This window comes from Chiloscyllium plagiosum, unplaced genomic scaffold, assembly GCF_037043375.1.
Source record: "Chiloscyllium plagiosum isolate Xiang-an unplaced genomic scaffold, Cpla_swu_hap1 HiC_scaffold_31, whole genome shotgun sequence".
Taxonomy (NCBI): Eukaryota; Metazoa; Chordata; class Chondrichthyes; order Orectolobiformes; family Hemiscylliidae; genus Chiloscyllium; species Chiloscyllium plagiosum.
The window spans coordinates 57,089,475-57,113,087 of NW_028270169.1; the positions used below are offsets into that span (position 1 = coordinate 57,089,475).

The following is a 23,613-nucleotide window of genomic DNA, read 5'->3' on the forward strand; positions in this document are numbered from 1 at the left end:
GTGTTTCACAAATTTACACTATCACAGTAGACAGCTACCTGTGCACTTGATCACAGCAAGTATTTAGCATCCTAAATGAAGAGGTATGGGCTTGGGATGACTTCAAAACTTGCCATTGAAGATGAAAAGGAGTTTGAAGGGCTTATGCCTAAAATGTTGATTCTCCTGCTCCTTTGCTGCCTGACCTGCTGTACTTTTCCAGCAACACACTGATCTCCAGCATCTAAAGTCCTCACTTTCTCCACATATCTCTGGAACTATAAAACTTGAAGTTGGGGTTGTAATGTCTCCAAAGCCATCATGCTCTTTTGTACCCAGAGTTCAACACATCACTTGAACTAGGACTGAATTAATTTCCTGTTGGAATAAAAATAAAGTATTGGAGAAGCTCAGGAGGTCTGGTAGCATCTGGAGAGAAATCGGAGTTAACGTTTTGAGTTCATTATCAGTTTTACTTTCTTCCTGGCTTGCTATCAGCAATCGAGTTGTCGCACACGGCCAGCTCTGTAACCAGCTTAGGCATCTCGCTATTGTCAGTTCCAAAAAAGGATCACTAGACTTCGATTTCTGTTTTTGTTTCTGTGAAATCTTGTTGCTTGAATAACAGCTGGAAGACTGAAATCACTGAATTCCAGAAGGCAGTGAGACACCTTTTGACTTGATCCCCAGAAGGCATTAAATATATTTTTCATAGGGGAACTCTGAGGGAAGTAGTTTACAGCATATGTTTTTAAATTGTTGAGAGCTTAGCTGACAATATTTATGAACTGACACTGGTTTGAGGGAACATTTCACTAGAAGATAGTTCAGGAGCCAATTTTTCTGTAAGATGGGTGAACAAGACCTAGATCCTAAATTATTCGAGAATCAGGTCTACACAATCACGAGGCATAACCAGACAAAAAGTGTAAAATATACAGGCTGATAAGGATAAAATGCTACAAGTTTCAAGTAAATGGTTCAAACATAATGCTAATTAAAAATAAAGCCTAGTCTATCCATAAGAAACTCCCATTGTTAAAGACAACCAAAGAAGAATAGAACATGACAAGTTCAGAAGGAGCTGCAGATGTGGTAGCAAGATTCCCAAACAAACATTAAGTCTGGATGAAATGATTTATTAACCTTTACTCTATGAACACACTTTACTCCAGCAGCTTTTTATTTTAAACACTTTCTTCATAAGGACACCTTCAGTATAGTTAAATTGGTTACATTTTAAATCTGTAAACAGCAGAACTGTACATCCACACTTGCACAGGACACTAATAGCTTGTGTTGGTAAGACATGACTTTTCTTTCAAAGTGCCCTTGGAACTTACAGGGAGATGTCGGCAGTTAGATCAGTGGCGAAACCACATTTTAAGTAAATACAGACATGCTATTATCAAGGGAAACTGCACATGAATGTTCCAGTAATGGACAAGGGAACACATGAAGCATATTACCCTTTACCTCCTCTTGCACTGTACTTCTAGTTGCCAGGAATTAGATATTGCTAAATCAGCTATGGCTGATCAAAGCTTAAGTTCATTTATGTAAGAGGAACCATTAATATATGTACACATTTTAAAAAGATTCTGTGGAGAGCATCTAATCCAGTCAGACCACACTTACACCATGTTTAAATCAGAAAGGACTGAAGTGCCATGCTCTTAGTAATGTACCATGTTTCTATTTAAAGCAAGCACTGAGGTTACATTGAATTTAATTTTTAAAGGCTTAAAGGAAAAGTTCACATATACAAGTTTAAAACCAGGCATTATTTTTTTCCTTGAATAAACAGCTATAATCAACAAATGTTTTCGGGGAGAATTAAATGCCTTCCTGTTCAAAATGGGTTTGAAATTGCAATCACTTCTCCCATTGTCTCCTGTTCCTTTTACCTCTCCCAGATCATTGTATCATGATTCAAAAATATTATGGACATCCTCATTTTTTTCTGCAATCACTGCTGCCAATATACTCTGTTGTGAATACAATGAAATATTAAATGCCATTTCTAAATGTTGCCAATATGTATTTTAAAATGCCATCCTGCGCCATGGATCTTAACATTTTACAACTCTAGAATTTGCCCAGACAGCAAATTCAACTCTATGCTTAAAAGCTGTTCACAGTAAGTGATGTGAAGTCATCTACTTCCCCAGTACTGCAGTCAGTTTCCTCTTTGTACCCTGTTCAAGTTTTATGTTTGGGGCATGGAAATCAATCATGCTGTGTACAGAATCCAAGGCCAGTCATCAGTCAAAGTTCAAACTTTAATCATCTGAACGCTCTTTAAATGTGACCAGATGACAAGTTTTAGAAACCTAAATTGTCATCTTGCACATACATCAGGAACTAACGAAAGTATAAAATCTGCTGGGCAGTCCAAGTCTTCCAATCAGATTACTCTAAGCCTTCAGTTTCTCTCATCAAAGATAATAAAGGAAGGGCTAAATCAAGTGTGATTACATCATTTTATATCCCATCCTAAAACAATATCCTCAGAAGAACCAGCTGAACAACAATTCTGTATGCTGAATAAGAGTTCAACTGGTAATATTTAGTTCCAATATTAATTGAGTGTATTTGTTTGCAAAAGTATTGAATCCTAAGAATTATAGTCAACCAAAATTGTTTTTTAAAATCATTAAAAAAACTGGTGCAATTGCTGCTGTCTATATAAAGTAAGTCAGCAATTTTTAATCAATGAAAATTAGTTAGGTTCTTTTCTCCCCAGATTTTTTTTCCAGTGAACTTGAGCAGTGAGATGCATTTTACACAGTTCTAGAAAACTGGCAGGCACAGCAAGTACAATAAATATAAATTCAAATGAAACATTGTCTGTGAGTTCGAGGAGCTGGCAATACTGAGAGAAGGTGAGCAGATTCTGGAGTTAGTACCATTTGTAAAAAAAAAGAACGAACTGGTTAAACCAAAACGTTCACACTTTTCTGAGTACTAAACACTGAAGTTTCACAAGTAAAAGCATGAGCTGAAAGATGTGACCGTCTGATGCTGCTTTAGTGAATGTACATGAAACACAAGAAAGGATCAAATGGTATAAATAGCAGAGCAATACATTAGACATGTTTACTCCAGCAAAACTGGGAATTCTTGTATCAGTGATTTTCAAAGATTACGCACTTGTTGATCTTTTCTCATCATAGGAGTTAAATTTAAAATTTCAGTAGTGTTCCCTTGTTGCCATGTCATGAATTGGGAATCTAACTGCAGTCAGGCACCCTGTACAAAGTCAATCTAGAAACATTTACACCTCAATTACTGCATTCTATTAATCCATAGGTTCTGATCCTTCAGAGTTAAATAAGAATTAACATGTTTCTACAAAGACAGGTGTCTGGTTGAGTAAAAACTATTGTAGCCTCAATTTCCAGGGTTTAATGTCATGTCTCTGGGAGCTGATTAATATCTGTCAGTTTTGTGTCATTTAGGATTACACGGACATTATCTAGGGTGTCCGCCTGGCGAATCCGCTCCAATTGCACCTATTAGGAGAAATGAAAAGAAAACAAATATTGGTAGTTGTTCACCATGACAGACTTCTTTGAAACCATGGTCACAAACACGAATGAATGCAGTCACTTATTCCGTTAATTTGGAATCGGACAAAAAGTGAAGAGAAACTTTTGAATTTTCATTTTAACACAGTAAAGATACAGAAGGAAATAAATCATAAAGATATTATACTTATACTTTACAACAAAGAAAAGATAGCTTAGCAGCAAAGCCTCTGATCCTGTTGAGTAAAGATCAAGAAAGGAGGGACTGCAGGGTTGAAAGAATGAACCATCAACAATCAGAAGACAATTCAGATGTTGTCTTGGGTTTCAACACAAATTAGGTTATTGCAGCTGGGGTCAAGACAACAAGCACTCAAATCATTAAGATTGGCATATTTCTAGTGTACAATTCCTCAATTTAAAACTCATGAACCAACTCTGCATTAGATGTCTCACTTAGCTGCAATGTACAATATTCAAAGCTAGAAGATGGGATTGATTTATCCCTAATACAGCCTCAGCTGAGATCTGGCTCATTTCTACCCCACCCATTTAATGGTTATGAGAAAGGATTCCTTACCTGTAACGTCTGGGAGAGTTTCACAAAATCTCTCTGTACTTGTTCACTGACATCAAGCTCAGTCTGTAACCTCTGACCCTTATTCTTCTCTTCATACAGCAATTGTTCTAGGCTGGTCTGAAACAAAAATGAAATAAACTTTTGTTTCATTACAACTCTTAAGTACTATCATCCCGTGCATTTTTGAATTACTCTCACTGGTCATCCCTGGCTGTCTGTCCCAAAGAGGGTTATTTATTCAGATTTGTATCTGAGTAAATTCAGTACGTTCGCTGAATCCTCTTACTAAAAATGATTACAGAATAATAGCACTTTGGGTGGTATAATTCTTTATTGCCACTGCTAAACAAATTGATTAAATAGTAAAAAGACAACAGACATTTGGCAGCAGATAACCCCAAACAGCTATAGTACAAAATAATTTTTTTTTTTTTTACACAAAATCTATAAAATTCATCTCTTTCACAGAAAGTACTGTGCTGTAGATATTGGTATTAGTCAAGCCTCAAGAGAAGCGTTCTCCTCAGCCAGATGTTTGAGACAGGAGCCCATAGTTCAATCTAACATTCCAGTGCATAAGAGGGGATGGGATGCATTCTAGGTGGTGTCAATTATCATGGGATCTTTCCATTCCAACTAACAGGACAGAACATGTCTGAGCCAAAAATTAGTTACCCCTTAACAACACTACTAAAACCTCTTGTACAAATTGGTCATGATATTTGATCAGTAATACCACTGGTTGTTGAGCTTTTTGGACCTGAAGCTTTGAAAAGTGCGATCAAAGTTTGACCAACCCCTCCAACACATAGAATGCTCTGCCATTAAGATCAGTCCATCTGCTACTTGTTCATTTCAATGCAAGGTTCATGAGCATTCAAACCTGTGGCCAGTTACAAGCCACTGGGCTGTTTTCCTGACTTAGTTAATTCCACTGACCACAACTGAGAAACATGCTCCCCTCAATTCATACTTGTGGATTTAGAACTCCGAAGTACAGAGGTATATGATCACAGGATCTATAGTGTGATAAGTGACAGTGACATTTTATTACTTCACATACACTCTCCAATTTGCACCTAGATCATGAGTGCTGATCAGTTATAATCTGAAACTGCTTAACTTCAGTCTCCCAAGGTTAGTTGCCCACCCGCCGATGTGTGACAGAGAAAAGGAAATAATTTGTATTTACATAATACCCTGAGGCCAGGTGCTGCTGGTCTTTTTTGAAGAATAATAACTGAGGGGCTACACTAGAGACTGTCAGCTTGGATTTCACACTCAACCTTCACTGAAGGGCATGAACACCCAGAATCTTCTGGTTCAGAAGTCAGGGGGTTACTGCGTCACAGTGGACATGTACTGATGCAACCTTTAAGGTACATTCTACATTTTAAAAAATTAGAATACGTTAAAAATTCCACTTGCTTCATTAAAGGTTACATGTTAGTTGTGAAGTTCTTGCAGGTGATTAAATACACAATCCCTAACATGAACAGAATTGTAATCCTGACATAAGGCTAGCTACCTGACGAGGAGCACTCCAAAAGTTTGTGCTTCCAAATAAATTCGTTGGAGTATAACCTGGTGTTGTGTGATTTTTAACCTGATACAAGACACAATAATACATGCAGTATTGGTTTTCACCAACTGACGGTGCAGATAAACACAAAAAGCTGGATTCAATATATCCAATCACAGAATCCCTACAGTGTGGAAGCAGGTCATTTGGTCCATCACCTCCACATCAACCCTCTGAAGAGTATCCCATCCACATCCACACTGCTACCCTATAATCCTGCATTTTCCATGGCTAATCCACCTAACCTATGCATCCCTAGTCACGATGGACAATTTAGCTTGGCTAATCCCACACTATCTGCATTTCTTTGGTCTGTGGAAGGAAACCCATGCAGACATGAGAATGCGCAAACTCCACATACTTCCCAGGGTGGAATTGAACCAGTGTCCATGATGCTGTGCCCTAACCACTGAGCCACCGCAATCTAACAAATTTCTGCTCTATCAACCTTCTCTCAATATTTTCGCGTCATTAAGGAGTTCTTGCAGCATAATGTTAGTGTCTCTGCCTCTGGTCCAGAAGTGGTTCAGGTCCCACCTGCTTCAAAAGGTGTGTAGTAACATCTCTGAATAGGCTGATACAGAAAATATCTCAACATGTCATTGGCAGTATTGTCAAGTTGCACTTATCTCCTGACTTCACAGTAACTTGGTCCAAACTTGGACGAAAGAGCTGAACTCCTGAAGTGAGGACAGTGTGACTGCCTCAACATCAAGGCAGCATTCAAATGAATGTGGCATCAAAGTCAATGAGAATTAGGGAGGGAAAATTCTATGCTGGTCGAAACAAAATAAATTATGGTTGTCAGTCTCTCAGCTCCAGGATATCTTTGCAGGAGTTCTTTAGTGAAGTGTCCCATGCTCAACCATCTTTAGGAGCTTCATCAATGACTTTTGCTCCATCATAAGGTCACTGATAATTAATCACACAATGTTCAGCACCATTTCTGACTCCTGAGACACCGAAGCAATCCATGTCCATATGCAGCAAAAACTGGACACTATCCAGGCTTGGGCAGATAAATTACAAGTTATATTTCCATCACACAATTACCAGTCAATGATTAACTCCAACAAGACAGAATCCAACCATCTCCCCTTAATATTCAATGGCATTACTGTCGCCGAACCCCCTATCAAAATGCAGGACCAGACTTTCTAATATTGTGACTACAACAGCAAGTAGGTGGTGAGGAATTCTACGGCAAATAACTTACCTCCAGTCTCCCCAAAAGCCTGTCCACCATCTGCAAGGCACAAGTCAGGAATATGATGGAATACTTTCCAATTACCTGGAAGAGCGCAATTTCAACAATACTGAAGACTTTCAACATCATCCAGGATAAAGCAACCTGTTTGATTAGCACCCCATTCACCACCTTCAATATTTGCTCCCCCCTCCAATGACACTCAGTGGCAGCATTACAAGATGCATTTCAGCACTCACAAAGCATCCTTTGCCAGCACCTCCAAACCCACAAGCTCTACCACCTATATATTATATATATAGTAGATACATGGGAACACCACCACCTGCAAGTTCCCTTTCAAGCGAGGCACCATCCTGACTCAGTACTATATCACTGTTCCTTCAGTGCTCCTGGAATTCTCTCCCAAACCTGGGGATCCAAACAGTACAGCAGTTCAAGAAGGCAATTCAACACCATCTCCTCCAGGACAATTAGGGCAACAAATACTGGACTTGTCAGTGACTGCCACATCCCATGAAAGGACTTTAAAAATCTTAAAATACCAATGATTCCAATTTGCTGCAATACGTTTGAACACAAAGGATTGAAGCTACTACAAGCTTTCTAATCACAAATTGGACTGAAAAATTCTAGAAATAAGAAATTTCAGAATGTTACTGAACTGAGCAACAAACTGGCAGGAATCAATTCATCAAAATTACTCTCGGCCAGAGACTGGCCCAAATCCATAAGTGAAAAAATACTTCAGAGTATTATTTAATTCTTTAATTTTTATTTAAAGGATTGCTTTGAAGATTGAAATGCATTTAATTTGCCAATGCATAGGTCTTGTTACAAATCAACCTGCTCTGCGAATTCCACAGTCATTATAAAGAAAAGAGAAACCTCTCTCTGTTCCAGCAGGACGGTAGCCTAAGTAATTGAAAGTAAAAGCTCAATTTTACATTGAGCCTATAGCTAGAATCTACATGGCCAGGATGATGTGGAGAATACTTCTCCACATTGTCAAATAACATGATGGAATCTTTATGATCACCTGATGGAGAAAACTTGGCATTGGTTTAACATCTCACCAAAAGATGCTATCTCTATGGCACCCCCTCAGTATTGCACTGGAGCAAGTGGGGCTATAGATCTGGTAGCAAGGCAGCCAGCCAGAGGTTTGCAGAAGTGGAGGAGAGATGTGTGCAAAGGGGTTAATATAAGGAATATAAAGAGATTCAGGAGACTTGGAGGTTTTCCTTGCAATAAGATAGGAAGTGTAAAAGCAAATTGTTGAGAGCGGAATGTAAACTGGTGGGAGTAACAGGAACATGTAAGGAGCTTTCCGAAAAGTCAGCACCTGTAAAGAAAATGTATGGTAAACTAGTGACACTGGTGCAAGTGTCAGGAATTTCCACAGGACAAGGTGCATGAGAAAGTGGAACTTGGAGAAAACTCATGCATCAATGTTTTTAACATGAAAGAAAGATAAGGATGCTAAGGATTACAAGAGGTTTATAATTGAAGGAAAAATCACTCCATTTTTGACCAAGAGCGAGTCTAAAGTGATTCTTAACATGGGAGATATTGTTCAGCTCAGAGCTTACTGTTAGCAAAGGATTTGAAACTTCCTCCAGAAAGTTCACAGAGTCATGGTATATTAAGAAATCATGTTGAGGGAAAATTTGTACCTTTCCCATTACATTAAGTGCATTAAAGATTGTGCTCTGACAACAGGATCATGTGTTGGAATTGTTCCTAACTTACCAATCTAAAACGTAGGTTTAATATTGGGGAAATAACATCACGGATGATATTCTGTTTTCACCAATTGGAAAGGAGGTTAGCACTGCTGCCTCACAGCGCCGGACATCCGGGTTCAATTCCCGCCTCAGGCGACTCTGTGGAGTTTGCACATTCTCCCCGTGTCTGCGTGGGTTTTCTCCGGGTGCTCCGGTTTCCTCCCACAGTCACAAAGATGTGCAGGTCAGGTGAATTGGCCATGCTAAATTGCCCGTAGTATTTGGTAAGGGGTAAATGTAGGGGTATGGGTGGGTTGCGCCTTTGGTGGGTTGGTGTGGACTTGTTGGGCCGAAGGGCCTGTTTCCACACTGTAATGTAATGTAATCTAATCTAATATGTCATCTGCCTATTTGTAATCCAGCTGAGCAAAGGATTTGTGCAAGCAGTCATGATGACTCCATATTAGTAAAAGACAGTACAGAATTCACACAAGGGCTGTAGAACTGCCAAGTTAGATTTTTCAATCGAAAGGACTACAACAAAATTGTGTCCTTGAAGAGTCAATGTCACCTGACACTGAACAGCAGTGTTGCTAGTATGGAGATATGAAAACAACAGGAAATTCGCTAGTTCCCAAAACACTGTTGGAAATGACAAGTAGGCCGGAGAGGTACAGTTTGTAAACTGCATGGGAACTACACATGTTGAAAAGGGGATTCTAAATTTGGAATGTGGAGGGTGTGAATATTACTTGGAACAAATTTCATAAGGTAAGCATGAAACTGGATCAGAAGAAACAGAAAGCTATTGAAATGCAGAGATCAAATCTGAAAGAAATGTAACATAGAACAATAGAGCACAGTGCAGGTCCTTCAGCCCTCAATGTTGTGCCAGCCTTTTATCCTGCTCTAAGATCAGACTAATCTATACACCCTTCATTGAACTAACTTCTATGTGCCTATCCAAGATTCGCTTAAATGTCCCTAGTGGAACATGAAAAGCATCTCAATGTTATTATGAAGTAAACACAAAAGGAACTTTTAATCAGGATAAAGATGCTTATGTTGGCATGCACAGAAGCCATTCTGAATTTATTCTTTTAAAAATGAGAAAGTACTTGATTGAGTTCTGAAAATTAACTTAAAGGTGGAATTGAAGCATTCTTTGCAGAGCTAAGGAAGAGCCCAGAAAAATAATTGGCACTACGTTATCTCGAGGATATGAAGCATACATCACACTAATATTCTTGCATTTGTCTGAGTTAAGGTTTATAGAAGGAAAAGAAGTAGAGACGCCATGTCAGAAGTGTTGACTTTTAGGTGTACTTGCTCGAAAAGCAAACTGAACTGCACTGGCTCTGTGGTAGTTGGAGTTCTTAGGGAGTTCATTCTATAAGAACAAGCAATCATCATGCAGAAATTGCAGAAATAAGCTATATTGATGAAAAGGCAACCAAACTACATTAAGTCATTGAGTCAACTTCCACAGGGCTCTTCAGAAACACCCATTTTTTCCTCAACGGAGGATTCCCTGCTACTGTGGCTTAGCTATGCCTGACCCACTTCCCGAACACCTGCCCTCAGCCTGCTCTTCCCATTCGCAATACTGATAGGGTCCCTCAGAACTCACTTTCCACACCACCAGCATCCACACCCAAAGGATTATATGCTGTTATTTCTGTCACCTCCAGTGGACGCCACAGCCAGGACATATGCCCTGCCCATTCCCTCGCTTGTCAGCCATCTGTAGGGACCATTCCCTTCGGGACACCTTGATCCACTCCTCCTCCGTTCCCAACACCTCCCCATAGCACCTTCCCAGGCAATTACAAAAGTTGTAATATCTGTCCGTTTACTTCCTCCCTCCACCCTAAGGCCCCAGACAAACCTTCCAGGTGAAGCAGCAATTTTCCTGCACTTCACCCAATCTAGTCCGATGTATTCATTGTTCACAACGTGCTCCCCTACACTGGGGAGATGAAATGCAGACTGGGTGACCGCTTTGCAGAATACCTTTGTTCTATCTGTAAGTGACCCTGAGCTTCCGATCACCTGTCATTTCAACACATCACCATGTTCCCATGTCAACATCTGTGAGGCAGGCCTGCTGCAGGGTTCCAGCGAGCATCAACACAAACTCAAAGAATAGCATTTCATCTTCCGCTTGGTATCTTGGGGCCTTCAGGATTGAATATATTTTATAGTGTGAACACCTCCTTCCATGTCTTTTACCCAGTCCCACATCCCATGTCCTGTCATGAGATGGATTGCTTTCTGCACAGCCGACCCATTTTCACCAACCCTTTGTCCCCATCACCTACTTCGCTTTTCTTTTTCCCTGGCTTACCTTCCAACCACCCCTTTGTTTGCCGAACTTATTTCCCCATCTCTCTCTCTGGGCTCTGTCACCACCTATCTTCTCACAAAAGGGATCTCTCCAAGTCAACAAAGGTCCTGATCTATAGGCTATCGGGCTGACCACCCTTATCTACTGCAAGGAAACCTGGACTGTTTGACCAAGGTTCACATTAAGATCCTCGAGAGATTCCACCATGGTGCCAACATCGAATTCTGTGAGGACCACCAGATGGACAGAGAATGAAACCTCTCCCTCAGCAGGTTCTCTTCTCCCAGCTTTCAGTTAGCCAACATTCAGAGAGTGGACACTAGAAAATATGCAGAATACGTTCAAAGTTGCCTTAGAGTACGGAAACATTGACAACATTGCCTGCAAGGAGAGTGCTATTGACCACTAATCTGTCAAGACACGGGCCACCTCAAGACTCAACCACCAGGTGGAATGGCAGTGGCAGAGGAAGGAGAAGGAAGCCAACCCACTTGGAAGCTGTGAATTCCACTTCCCTATGCAGCAACATGCCTCCGTTGCAGAAAAACCCACGGATCAAAAATTGAACTTCTCAGTCACCCAAAGACTCTTCTGGCCTGACAACCATCATTCGCAGAGTTCTGAGAAGATTTATCGGTCGGGTTGTGGATGAAGTGGTGGATTCATTCGCTGAGTTGGTGCGCTTTCCTGTAAATGTTTCATCGCCTCGCTAGGTGACATCATCAGTGCATCTTTGATAATAAGGTGCTGGTGCTCTGCTGGTACTTATATGTCTCTGTTTATTGGCACGTGCAGTTCTGTATCTGAGTGGTTTGTATATGGGGTCCAGTTCTGAATTCAAAAGGAGTGCTGATACATTCATTGTAGATTGTATTACTATTCTAACTTGTATAGTATTGTTCTAAACCATGAAATCTTGTGGTTTTATTCTCCTGGAAAGCCTTCTGATCTCACCTTTTGTTTAAAAACAAAAGGCTGCTGGTCCCTAATTGCAGCACAATTTGTTAGTCTGATCTGTGATCACAACACTGAATTACTTGAGAAGCTGTGACTGTGATGAAAAACTTAACTTTGGTGATGGCTTTTAGGTACAGTATACAAATGTGCGTCAGTTATTTTATGAAAAAAGCAACAAAATGCTCCTCCTCATCCCTGATGTCTTCTAAGAATTTAAAGACTGGTGTGCCTAGGAAATTAACACTTTAATTGAATATTGTGACTTTAGGTTTAATTGATTGGTAATGATCATTGAGGATTTCAATTAATTGAACAAATAACCCATACATCAATACTAATACAGAAGGTAATGTTACTATACAAACACATCAACTAAAAGGAGATAGAGAGTGAAAAAGTAGCCCCTAAACTCACCACAGAAAAATACATTGAAAACTCCACACAGAATGAAGTTTTATCTGGTAAAATATAGAATGCAGGAGTAGGCCATTTGGCCCCCTCAAGCCTGCTCCACCATTCAATATGATCATGGTCAATCTCCTGTCTCAATGTCATATTCTTGCTTTCTCTTCATATCCCTTGAAACCATTAAATCAAAAAAATTACAGATCCCTTTCATGATTATTATTCAGTGACTCAGCCTCCCCAAACTCTGTGGCAAAGAATCCCACATGTCCATCAGTTTTGAGTGAAAAAACATTTCCTTATCTTAGTTTTAAATGATGCACTTATATCCTTATGTTATGTCCCTGCTTCTAGACCACCTGACCAGGGAAAACATCCTCCTGCATCTAGTCTGTCCAGCTCTGTTATAATTTTATAGAGTTCAACAAGATCCCCTCTCATCCTTTGAAACTCTTGTGAATACAGGCCCAATAAATCTCTCCTCCAAGGACATTCCTGCCATCCCTTTATCAGTCCGGTGAACATCTGCTGCACTCACTCTTTGGCAAGTAAATCCTCTCTTCGGTACTTCAGCAAACAAAAAGGCCAATGAATCCACCTTGAACAGACTTCTGTCAGTACCTTCTATCCTTGCCAGTCCCAAATGAATGACAACACACAACGTGAAATCACCAGGTTAACCCCAACTCTTTGAATTCATGGTGTTGTACTTCTCACCTTTGCATCACCCTCCTTCTTCAGTTGTTCTTGCAAGCTGTTATTCACCTCTTCAAGATTGTCCAGGTACTGGATCTTCTCTTGCATTCTGGCTTCCAGCTGAAAACAAATGCAGTTTGTTTTTATTAAGAAGATAGAATGTTTGTGCTTTCCACTAGTATCATAGAATCCGGACAGTGAGGAAACAGGCCATTCGGCCCAATAAGTCCACACTGGCCCTCCGGACAGTATCCCACCTAGACCCATTACCCTACCCCTATTATTCTACATTTCCCCTGATTAATACACATAGTGTTCAGGGATGTATAGCCTATGGGAAATTTAGCTTGGCCAATTCACCTAGCCTACCCATCTTTGGACTATGGGAGGAAACCTATGCAGACACGGGGAGAATGTGCAAACTCCACACAGACAGTCACCCGAGGCCAGGATCAAACCCGGGTTCCTGGCGCTGTGAGGAAGCAGCGCTAACCACTGAACCACCGTGCTGTAAGAAGTGAAAGATAGAAAGGGAAATACGATAGGGGCATTTACGGGACTTTTAGATAAGCATCATGAATATGCAAGGAATGGAGGGATATAGACCAAGGGCAGGCAGAAGGGATTAGTTTAATTTGGCGTCATGTTCGGCACATCATCAGCCAAAGGACTCGTTTCTGTGTTGTACTCTTCTATGTTGTATGAAAACGGGAATTGAAAACAGGGGTTATCAATAATAAGTTCTAATCGTGGTTTAAAATGAGTGAAGTTTTCCCCAAGTTACAGCACTGTTCTGTTGCTTGACACATTGAAGAGCACATTGTCTCAATAACATTCTTTCAACCATGAACCTCCAAAAGATTGCAGATCACACTGAAGACAATCGACAGTGAAGCGCATGCTGTTTAATCATGGTTTGGAGCTGATGGTGCTAACCAGCTCACCAATCTCAGTGAAAATCAACCAGACATAAAGTCATGGAGTCATAGAGATGTACAGCACAGCAACAGACCCTTCGATCCAACTCGTCCATGCTAACCAGGTATCCTAAATTAATCTTGTCCCATTTGCCAGCATTTGACCCATAACCCTTAAAAACCCCTCCTATTCATATACCCATCCAGATGCCTTTTAAATACTGTAATTGTACTGGTCTCCACCACCTCCTCTGGGAGCCCATTCCACACACACATCACCCTGTGTGTGAAAAGGTTGCCCCTTAGATCTTTTTTAGATCCTTCCCTTCTCACCCTAAACCTGTGCCCTCTAGCTTTCGACTTTCCTACCCTAGGAAAAAGGACTTGGCAATTCACCCTATCCATGTCCCTCATGGTTTTATAAACCTCTATAAGCCTCAGCCTCCAATGCTCCAGAAAAAATAGCGCCAGCCTATTCAGCCTCTCTCTATAGTGCAAACCCTCCAATCCTGGCAACAGTTTTATAAATCTTTTCTGCACCCCTTTCCAGTTTAACAACATCCTTCATTTCACAGGGAGACCACAACTGAATGCAGTATTCCAAAAATGCCCTAACCAATGCCCTGTACAGCCCTTGTAACATGACATCCGAACACCTATACTCAATGCACTGACTAATAAAGGCAAGTGTGCCAATTGCCTTCTTCACTAGCCGGTCTACCTGTGACTCCACATTCTGCATTCCAAGATCGCCTTTTTGGCAACACTCCCCAGGTGTATAAGTCCTGCCCTGATTTGCATTTCCAAAATGCAACACCTCACAATTATCAAATTTAAACTCCATTTGCCACTCCCATTTGATCAAGTAATTTCTTGTAATCCATATAAGCAATGAAAAAGTGCCTTGTGCACCATATGCTGCCAGAAAGCTGGGCCCTGTGTGTTTGTATATCAAGTGCACTACATGCAGCCAGAAAGTTGGGCTGTGTGTGTTTGTATATCAAGTGCACTACATGCAGCCAGAAAGCGGGGACATGTGTGTTTGTATATCAAGTGTACTACATGCAGCCAGAAAGTTGGGCCATGTGTGTTTGTATATCAAGTGCACTACATGCAGCCAGAAAGCGGGGACATGTGTGTTTGTATATCAAGTGCACTACATGCAGCCAGAAAGTTGGGCTGTGTGTGTTTGTATATCAAGTGCACTACATGCAGCCAGAAAGTTGGGCCATGTGTGTTTGTATATCAAGTGCACTACATGCAGCCAGAAAGCGGGGACATGTGTGTTTGTATATCAAGTGTACTACATGCAGCCAGAAAGTTGGGCTGTGTGTGTTTGTATATCAAGTGCACTACATGCAGCCAGAAAGCGGGGACATGTGTGTTTGTATATCAAGTGTACTACATGCAGCCAGAAAGTTGGGCCATGTGTGTTTGTATATCAAGTGCACTACATGCAGCCAGAAAGCGGGGACATGTGTGTTTGTATATCAAGTGTACTACATGCAGCCAGAAAGTTGGACTGTGTGTGTTTGTATATCATGTGCACTACATGCAGCCAGTAAGCTGGGTCATGTGTGTTTAAATATCATTTGCACTACATACCGCCAGTTATAATATTTCAAAACACACTGGTGGGTTGAGAACTTCCCTGTTTCAAGGTAAGTCTTCCAGCCCATCTAGCCACAGTATTTTTCTTTGGTCTATTCCAAATAACCTTGCAACCGTTTTTTGTCTTGAGGTCCGTTAAAGCTTTCTGTTCTATTATCCATGTCAGCAATATGTTCCAAGCACTGACCACCGTTTTTTATTAAAATAAAAAGTTTTTTTTTGCATTCCCTGATTTGTTGTCTTATTTGTAAATTTAACTGCTTCTCTAACTTCTACAGTCCAAAGAAAAGTTCACTTCCATCAATTTAGTTTGAGGTGAATAGATTATACCCTCTACCTCCCACCAGGTGGCACAGTACAGCATGAGCTGCTCACTCAGATTAGCCTCCCTAACAGCTGCTTCATTGGCAGTGCACAAAGCTCACAGCAAGTTAAAGATAAACAAAACAAACTTTTTCTGATTCCATGACCGTTTCAGTGTTAGGCATTTTCATGACAGTTACTAGTCTAAACGCAACAGCAGAGCAACTTTGAACAAAAACGAACCCTCACCTGATCTTTATCTGCTTTCACTCTCTCCAATTCAGTTTTTAAACTGGAGTAAGATGCTGAAAGGTAAAAGATTAAAGGGAGATTGTTTAGTCCAATATCTCTCTAAATGACAAAGAATGGCACATTTCACTGTTAATGCTGTACAGCAGCAATATACTAAGCTAAGCAGTGTGTGAACACAATGATGAAGAATGCAATTGCGCAAGTGTAACAAACACAGAGCTAGCCCATCATCTGTGAAAGGAAAAGGCAGGTTACAGTTGTGACCCATACAGGCTGAAGGCAAAGCCTGAAAGACTAATGCTGTATTTACGTTTCAGATGCTGGCAGGGGTGATAATGAATTTCCAGTGCCTGCTTTCATTACAGATTTTCAGCTTCAGAAATTTTTATTTATTTAAATATCATTCCTTATTAATTTGATAAATGCTAATTGACAGAACAGAATGATGTTGAATTGTCACAGTCATATATGTGTGGGGTGCTTGTGGGTGTGCAGGCTAGGTACTAGCCTATGAATGGGTTTAGTGTGTATGTATGTGAGTGAGAGGGTCGGGGGGAAGAGGGTGTGTCTGTATATAAAAGAGCAGTATCTGTGGGTGAAGGAGATGTGAGTGATGGGAGGGTTTTGTGTGCTAAGAGTGTGTGGAGTGGATATGGGGAGGCGTGAGATGTGTAGGTATATGTAAGGGGTGGCTGTTTGTGGAGGTGCATGTGTGGGATGGGTGTGTGTGAGGGTAGTTGTGCGTATGTGGGGACTGCTGGTGATGCTCACCTTGCTGATACTGACATTTAAAATCAGTTTTTTTAAAATGGTAAATATATCAGCAAATTGGGTTGGGAACTGTAGAAACATCCAGTTTAAATCATATCCTCGTTTATTGATGAGTTAATTTTAAATTCATGTAATTTCAAAATGAACCCCTACAGGTCCCTACTACCTCCAGGAATTGTACAGAAGGGTCACACAGTCATATTGACAAGGACCTCTATAAATTATAGAGGTACTGCTGTTCTATTTCATATACACAGGGACTGCTGTTCTTGACAAAAGAGACTTGGACTGCTGTTCTCTATAATGGAGAGGTGCAAACAAAGATTTATAGATAGGCAGGCAAATAGATTGGAAAGTGGCAGATTGATATAGTAAAGTTAGAGAAGATGCTTTTGGGGAGAAAGGATAGGGATATGCAATATTAACTTATTGCACAGTTCAAAAAGGTATACACAAATATAGGCATCTGGGTTTAGATTAGATTAGATTACTTTACAGTGTGGAAACAGGCCCTTCGGCCCATCAAGTCCACACCGACCCGCCGAAGCGCAAACCACCCATACCCCTACATTTACCCCTTACCTAACACTATGGGCAATTTACCATGGCCAATTCACCTGACCTGCACATCTTTGGACTGTGGGAGGAAACCGGAGCACCCGGAGGAAACCCACGCAGACACGGGGAGAACGTGCAAACAGTCAGGCGCCTGAGGCGGGAATTGAACCCGGGTCTCTGGCGATGTGAGGCAGCAGTGCTAACCACTGTGCCACCGTGCCGCTCATGTGTTTAGATCTTTAAAGGTGGCAGGATATGTTATGAGTAGTTAGCAAAGCAATTGGGAACTTGGGACTTCATAAACAGAGAAACTGAGTGCAAAGGAATGCTGTATAAAACTCTAGTTGGATCACACCTGGATCCAGTTCTTGATCCTCACACCTTAGCATGAAACAAATAGTATTTCAAATATAAGAGGGGTCAGACATAGGGCAAATGCAATGCAGTTGGAGATGGGTTTGAGCTTCATGCTGATAGATTCCTAATATTCACTGAACAGGCTAATGGCATAGAGTCATAGAGAAGGACAACACAGAAACAGATCCTTCAATTCAACTTGTCCTTGCTGATGGGACTAGATTTATCGAGGATATCCCATTTGCCAGCATTTGGCTCTTATCCTTTGAAACCTTTCCTATTCATATACCCATCCAATATGCCTTTTAAATGTTGTAACTACCAGCCTCCACCACTTCCTCCGGCAGCTCATTCCATACAAGCACCATCCTTCGCGTGAAAATGTTGCCCCATAGGTCCCTTTCCTCTTACCTTCAACCTATGCCCTTTCGTTTTTGACTCCCCCAGCCCAGGGGAAAGACCCTGTCTACTTACCTTATCCATGCCCGTTATGATTTTATAAACCTCTATAAGGTCACCCCTCAGCCTCCGATGCTCCAAGGAAAACAGCCCCAGCCTATTCAATCTCTCCCTATAGCTCAAACCTTCTAACCCTGGCAATATCCTTGTAAATCTTTTCTGAACCCTTTCAAGTTTCACAACAGCATGGAGACCAGAATTCCAAAAGTGGCCTAACAAATGTCTGTCTCGAACAATGCAGCACACTCTCAGTCCTGTAATAGTCGTCAGCCTAGATTAATGGTCAAGTCTTATAGTGGAGGCTTATTCAGAAACTGGTATGCCATCATTAAGTACAATTGACATGCCTATGCTAGCACATTACTCTAGAACAAACTCTACCAAAGTTATTCTATGGCTTTACAATGTAGTGGCCAGATCCTATTTGAGTACAGGTTTATAAGCTAAAAAGAACTATAAAAAGATGTGTATTGATGGGAATGAAGAAGAAAAGTGCAAAAAAAAAGTTTTGAAACATAAGTTAGGATAGGATAGTGAAGGCGGCATTTGGTATGCTTTTCTTTATTGGTCAGAGTATTGAGTACAGGAGTTGGGAGGTCATGTTGCTGCTGTATAGGACATTATTAGGCCACTGTTGGAATATTGCATGCAATTCTGGTCTCCTTCCTATTGGAAAGATGTTGTGAAACTTGAAAGGGTTCAGAAAAGATTTACAAGGATGTTGCCAGGGTTGGAGCATTTGAGCTGTAGGGAGAGGCTGAACAGGCTGGGGCTGTTTTCCCTGAAGCGTTAGAGGCTGAGGGTGACCTTATAGAGGTTTATAAAATTATGAGGGGCATGGATAAGATAAATAGACAAAGTCAGGGAGTCCAGAACTAGAAGGCATAGGTTTAGGGTGAGAGGGGAAAGATATAAAAAGAGACGGAGAGGTTAGTACGTGTATGGAATGAGCTGCCAGAGGAAGTGGTGGAGGCTGGTACAATTGCAACATTTAAGAGGCATTTGGATGGGTATATGAATAGGAAAGGTTTGGAGGGATATGGGCTGGGTGCTGGCAGGAGGGACTAGATTGGGTTGGGATATCTGGTCGGTGTGGACAGGTTGGACCGAAGGGTCTGTTTCTATGCTGTACATCTATCTCTGTGCCTCTAAGTAAAAACTGTTGAGAGAAATTACATATGTGAGCGAGAGTGATCAGAAGGGTGAAACTGATTTTATGAACATAGGCAGCAGCAAGTGGACAGTACCAAGATGCAAACTGTAGCTGTAAATGAACAGAGCAGAATCCAGTGGAAGGCAAAGTGGCTCAGTCAGGAATGTGTAAGGATGACTAATGTTTGGGGACTAGGTGCTGGCCGTTGTTAGAGATCAGCATTCTAAAACAGTACACAGTCAACGTGGGAAAAAGTGAGGACTGCAGATGCTGGAGATCAGAGCTGAAAAATGTGTTGCTGGAAAAGCGCAGCAGGTCAGGCAGCATCCAAGGAGCAGGAGAATCGACGTTTCGGGCATGAGCCCTTCTTCAGGAATGAGGGTGTGCCAAGCAGGCTAAGATAAAAGGTAGGGAGGAGGGACTTGGGGGAGGGGCATTGGGAATGCGACAGGTGGAAGGAGGTTAAGTTGAGGGTGATAGGCCAGAGACGGGGTGGGGGCGGAGGGGGCGGGAAAAAGATTGCAGGTCAAGAAGGCTGAGTCTGAGGGTTGGACTGAGAAAAGGTGGGAGGAGGGGAAATGAGGAAGCTGGAGAAATCTGCATTCATCCCTTGTAGTTGGAGGGTTCCTAGGCAGAAGATGAGGCGCTCTTCCTCCAGGCGTCGTGTTGTCATGGTCTGGTGATGGAGGCAGCCAAGGACCTGCATGTCCTTGGCGGAGTGGGAGGGGGAGTTAAACTGTTCAGCCACGTGGTTGGTTGGTGCGGGTGTCCCAGAGGTGTTCTCTGAAACGTTCTGCAAGTAAGCGGCCTGTCTCCCCAATGTAGAGGAGGCCAGATTGGGCGCAGCGGATGCAGTAAATGATGTGTGTGGAGATGCAGGTGAATTTGTGACGGATATGGAAGGATCCCTTGGGGCTTTGGAGGGAAGTGAGGGGGGAGGTGTGGGCGCAAGTTTTGCATTTTTTGCAGTTGCAAGGGAAGGTGCCGGGAGGGGAGGTTGGGTTGGTGGGGGGTGTGGATCTGACGAAGGAGTCGCGGAGGGAGTGGTCTTTCCGGAACGCTGAAAAGGGAGGGGAGGGAAATATATCCCTGGTGGTGGGGTCTGTTTGGAGGTGGCGGAAATGACGAAGGATGATACGATGTATCCGGAGATTGGTGGTGTGGTAGGGGAGGACCAGTGGGGTTCTGTCCTGGTGGCGATTGGGGGGGGTGGGGTTCAAGGGCGGAGGAGCGGGAAGTGGAGGAGATACGGTGGAGAGCATCGTCAACCACGTCTGAGGGGAAATTGCGGTCTTTGAAGAAGGAGGCCATCTGGGTTGATCAGTTGTGGAATTGGTCCTCCTGGGAGCAGATCCGGTGGAGGCGAAGGAATTGGGAATATGGGATGGCGTTTTTACAGGGGGCAGGGTGGGAGGACGTGTAATCTAGGTAGCTGTGGGAGTCGGTCGGTTTATAGTAAACGTCCGTGTTGATTCGGTCGCCCGAGATAGAAATGGAGCGGTCTAGGAAGGGGAGGGAGGAGTCTGAGACGGTCCAGGTAAATTTGAAGTTGGAGTGGAAGGTGTTAGTAAAGTGGATGAACTGTTCAACCTCCTCGTGGGAGCACGAGGTAGCGCCGATACAGTCATCGATGTAGTGGAGGAAAAGGTGGGGGGTGGTGCCAGTGTAACTGCGGAAGATGGACTGTTCCACATATCCGACGAAGAGGCAGGCATAGCTGGGGCCCATGCGGGTGCCCATGGCTACTCCTTTGGTTTGGAGGAAGTGAGAGGATTGGAAAGAGAAGTTGTTCAGAGTGAGGACCAGTTCAGTCAGTCAAAGGAGAGTGTCAGTAGAAGGGTACTGGTTGGGTCGGCAGGAAGGAAGAAGCGGAGGACTTTGAGGCCATGCCCTGTGGCTGAACACTTTAACTCTCCCTCCCACTCCGCCAAGGACATGCAGGTCCTTGGCCTCCTCCATCACCAGACCATGGCAACACGATGCCTGGAGGAAGAGCGCCACATCTTCCACCTAGGAACCCTCCAACCACAAGGGATGAATGCAGATTTCTCCAGCTTCCTCTTTTTTCCCTCCCCCCAACTTTTCTCAGTCCCAACCCTCAGACTCAGCACCGCCTTCTTGACCTGCAATCTTCTTCCCGACCTCTCCGCCCCCACCCCCTCTCCGACCTATCACCCTCACCTTAACCTCCTTCCACCTATCGCATTCCCAATGCCCCTCCCCTAAGTCCCTCTTCCCTACCTTTTAACTTAGCCTGCTTGTCACACCCTCCTCGTTCTTGAAGAAGGGCTTATGCCAGAAACGTCGATTCTCCTGCTCCTTGGATGCTGCCTGACCTGCTACAGTCAACGTGGGGCCAACAGACAGGCTGATTTCCTGAGTTCTGATCTTGGTACTATTTATTTTTAAGTAGCTGAAGAGTTTACTAAACTTATGCATCCAAATCAAGCTCTCACTTCCCATTGTTGTTCCTGATGTCAGACTGAACGTATTGGTGAGAGGGAGAATGTTTGTATTAAAGCATTCAACGCATCATATGCAGTCAGCACTTGGGGCTGACCTCAGTGGGAAGGAGGGACGTTATAAACTACAGCAAGCTGTTAGGCATGAGATGGAATTCAGCCAAGCCCAGCCCAGGAGTGTAGCAGGGCACAGGTCAGTTATGGAAGATGCCCAAGGTAGGTGGGTTAACAGAGGGGAACATGTACAATCATCATGACAATCAAGAAAAGTTAAAGCAGTTCTCCCCCAACTCTCTTTCCAATTGTTCCTAGATAACCATGGTTACTGGTTCATTAATACTGAACAATACAGATCAGACAGATATCAAATCTGCAGCGAGATGTGGCAATTTCTGTACAACAGAAATTAGTTTGAATAACACTGGCTTTTTAATCAACATTTAGTGCCAACAACCCGAGCAAATTACATAAGTTCCTAAAGCTAAGTCACTATGACTCTGTGAGGCCAGTCAGCCTGTTTGAAACTAGTATTGTTTGTAATGTGACAGATATTTACATCACAACGCAACAGCAGAGACTAACAAAATCAAATGCCTCCACAAAATAAACCAAGTTAGATCAAACAGGATGTACTGTTCCTAGCAATTAAAATGATAGAGCTGCCAGCATATTTAAAGCACAGCAACTTGATATTGTCATAAATCCAATGTTATTTCACTGACAATCAATGGAAAGGTGTTACATATTACCAGACATGTCATGTATGATGCTGAGCTGAGGGAAAACACTGCTAATTTTCTCCCATTTAGCTATCAAACCTGCTCTGAAATCAGCCAGCTGTAACTGTAAAGTACTCAGGAGGTATTTGACCTCTGTTGTGACTTCTTAAAGGTAACATGACCAGAATTGCTCTTTGTGAACTCTTGACATGCATCACGAAGTTGTGCAAGCACTCAGGAATCACTAATTAAAAGACAGCAATGCTTTCATTGTGCCACGGTCTTGGATTACTACCTGATCTTTATGCCAATCTGTTTCATTGCTTTATTCCAACTTCCATTGCAATCATTTAAAAAAAAAAGTAACCAGAAAGTAAACTACTGCTGAGAAAATCAATCTACCTGGTAGGCAAATAAGAGATCAAGACAAGTAATAGCATTGCTGGAAAAATGATAATTTATTTCAAACTTTTCTTTTTGCTGACATCAGGACAATTTGAAGAACATTAATTTAAAGAAAAACAAAAACCTCACGAAAGGAGAGTCCCGATTAGTTGGCAATTAAACTCCGAGAGGCATTGCTGTGGAAAATGCACCAATTAATGATCGTGGATTTACCTGTCAGGTTTTGTTTAAGTTTTAAACCAGGTAGCTTGATTTTGATTGGTCAGGGCATTGCACCGAGAAATGAAATGGTGAACGGCTATCACTTATTTCGTTGAGTTGAAGCAGGCTCCATGTGTGTACAGGATCTGTTTGCAAACTACAGTGCCCTATGTTGTTATTAGCATATCTAGCTTTCAGTGTACTCAAGAGCACTACACAATGAGTCCAACTGATAATCCTAAATTGACTGTCAGTGTAATAATTCTCACTCTCCATTATCCAGTAAATGCTGTCCAATTGCAGATCCACATCTAACTTGAACACATGGGCTGCTTGAGATACGCTGATCTGATCAGCATAGCCATTATCCAACAGGATGGCTTCGGTGCATCCCAATTTCATCAAGATTTCATCGTCTCAGTGTCTATGTATGAG

At 42.1% G+C, this 23,613-nt stretch overlaps 1 protein-coding gene across 4 annotated transcripts in view; it reads right to left on the reverse strand.

The window, feature by feature from the left end:
- Nucleotides 1–1,102: 1,102 nt before the first annotated feature.
- The window catches only part of rabep1 (rabaptin, RAB GTPase binding effector protein 1), a 148,503-nt gene continuing 125,992 nt past the window's right edge, over nt 1,103–23,613 (reverse strand). For all 4 annotated transcript variants that reach the window (XM_087977568.1, XM_043718846.2, XM_043718845.2 and 1 more), the window contains 4 exons: nt 16,091–16,146; nt 13,032–13,130; nt 4,090–4,206; nt 1,103–3,494 (listed from right to left, as the gene is read on the reverse strand). In XM_087977568.1, the coding sequence (XP_087833694.1) occupies nt 3,393–3,494; nt 4,090–4,206; nt 13,032–13,130; nt 16,091–16,146 (374 nt within the window). In that variant the 3' untranslated portion in view covers nt 1,103–3,392. The remainder of the gene's footprint in view (nt 3,495–4,089; nt 4,207–13,031; nt 13,131–16,090; nt 16,147–23,613) is intronic.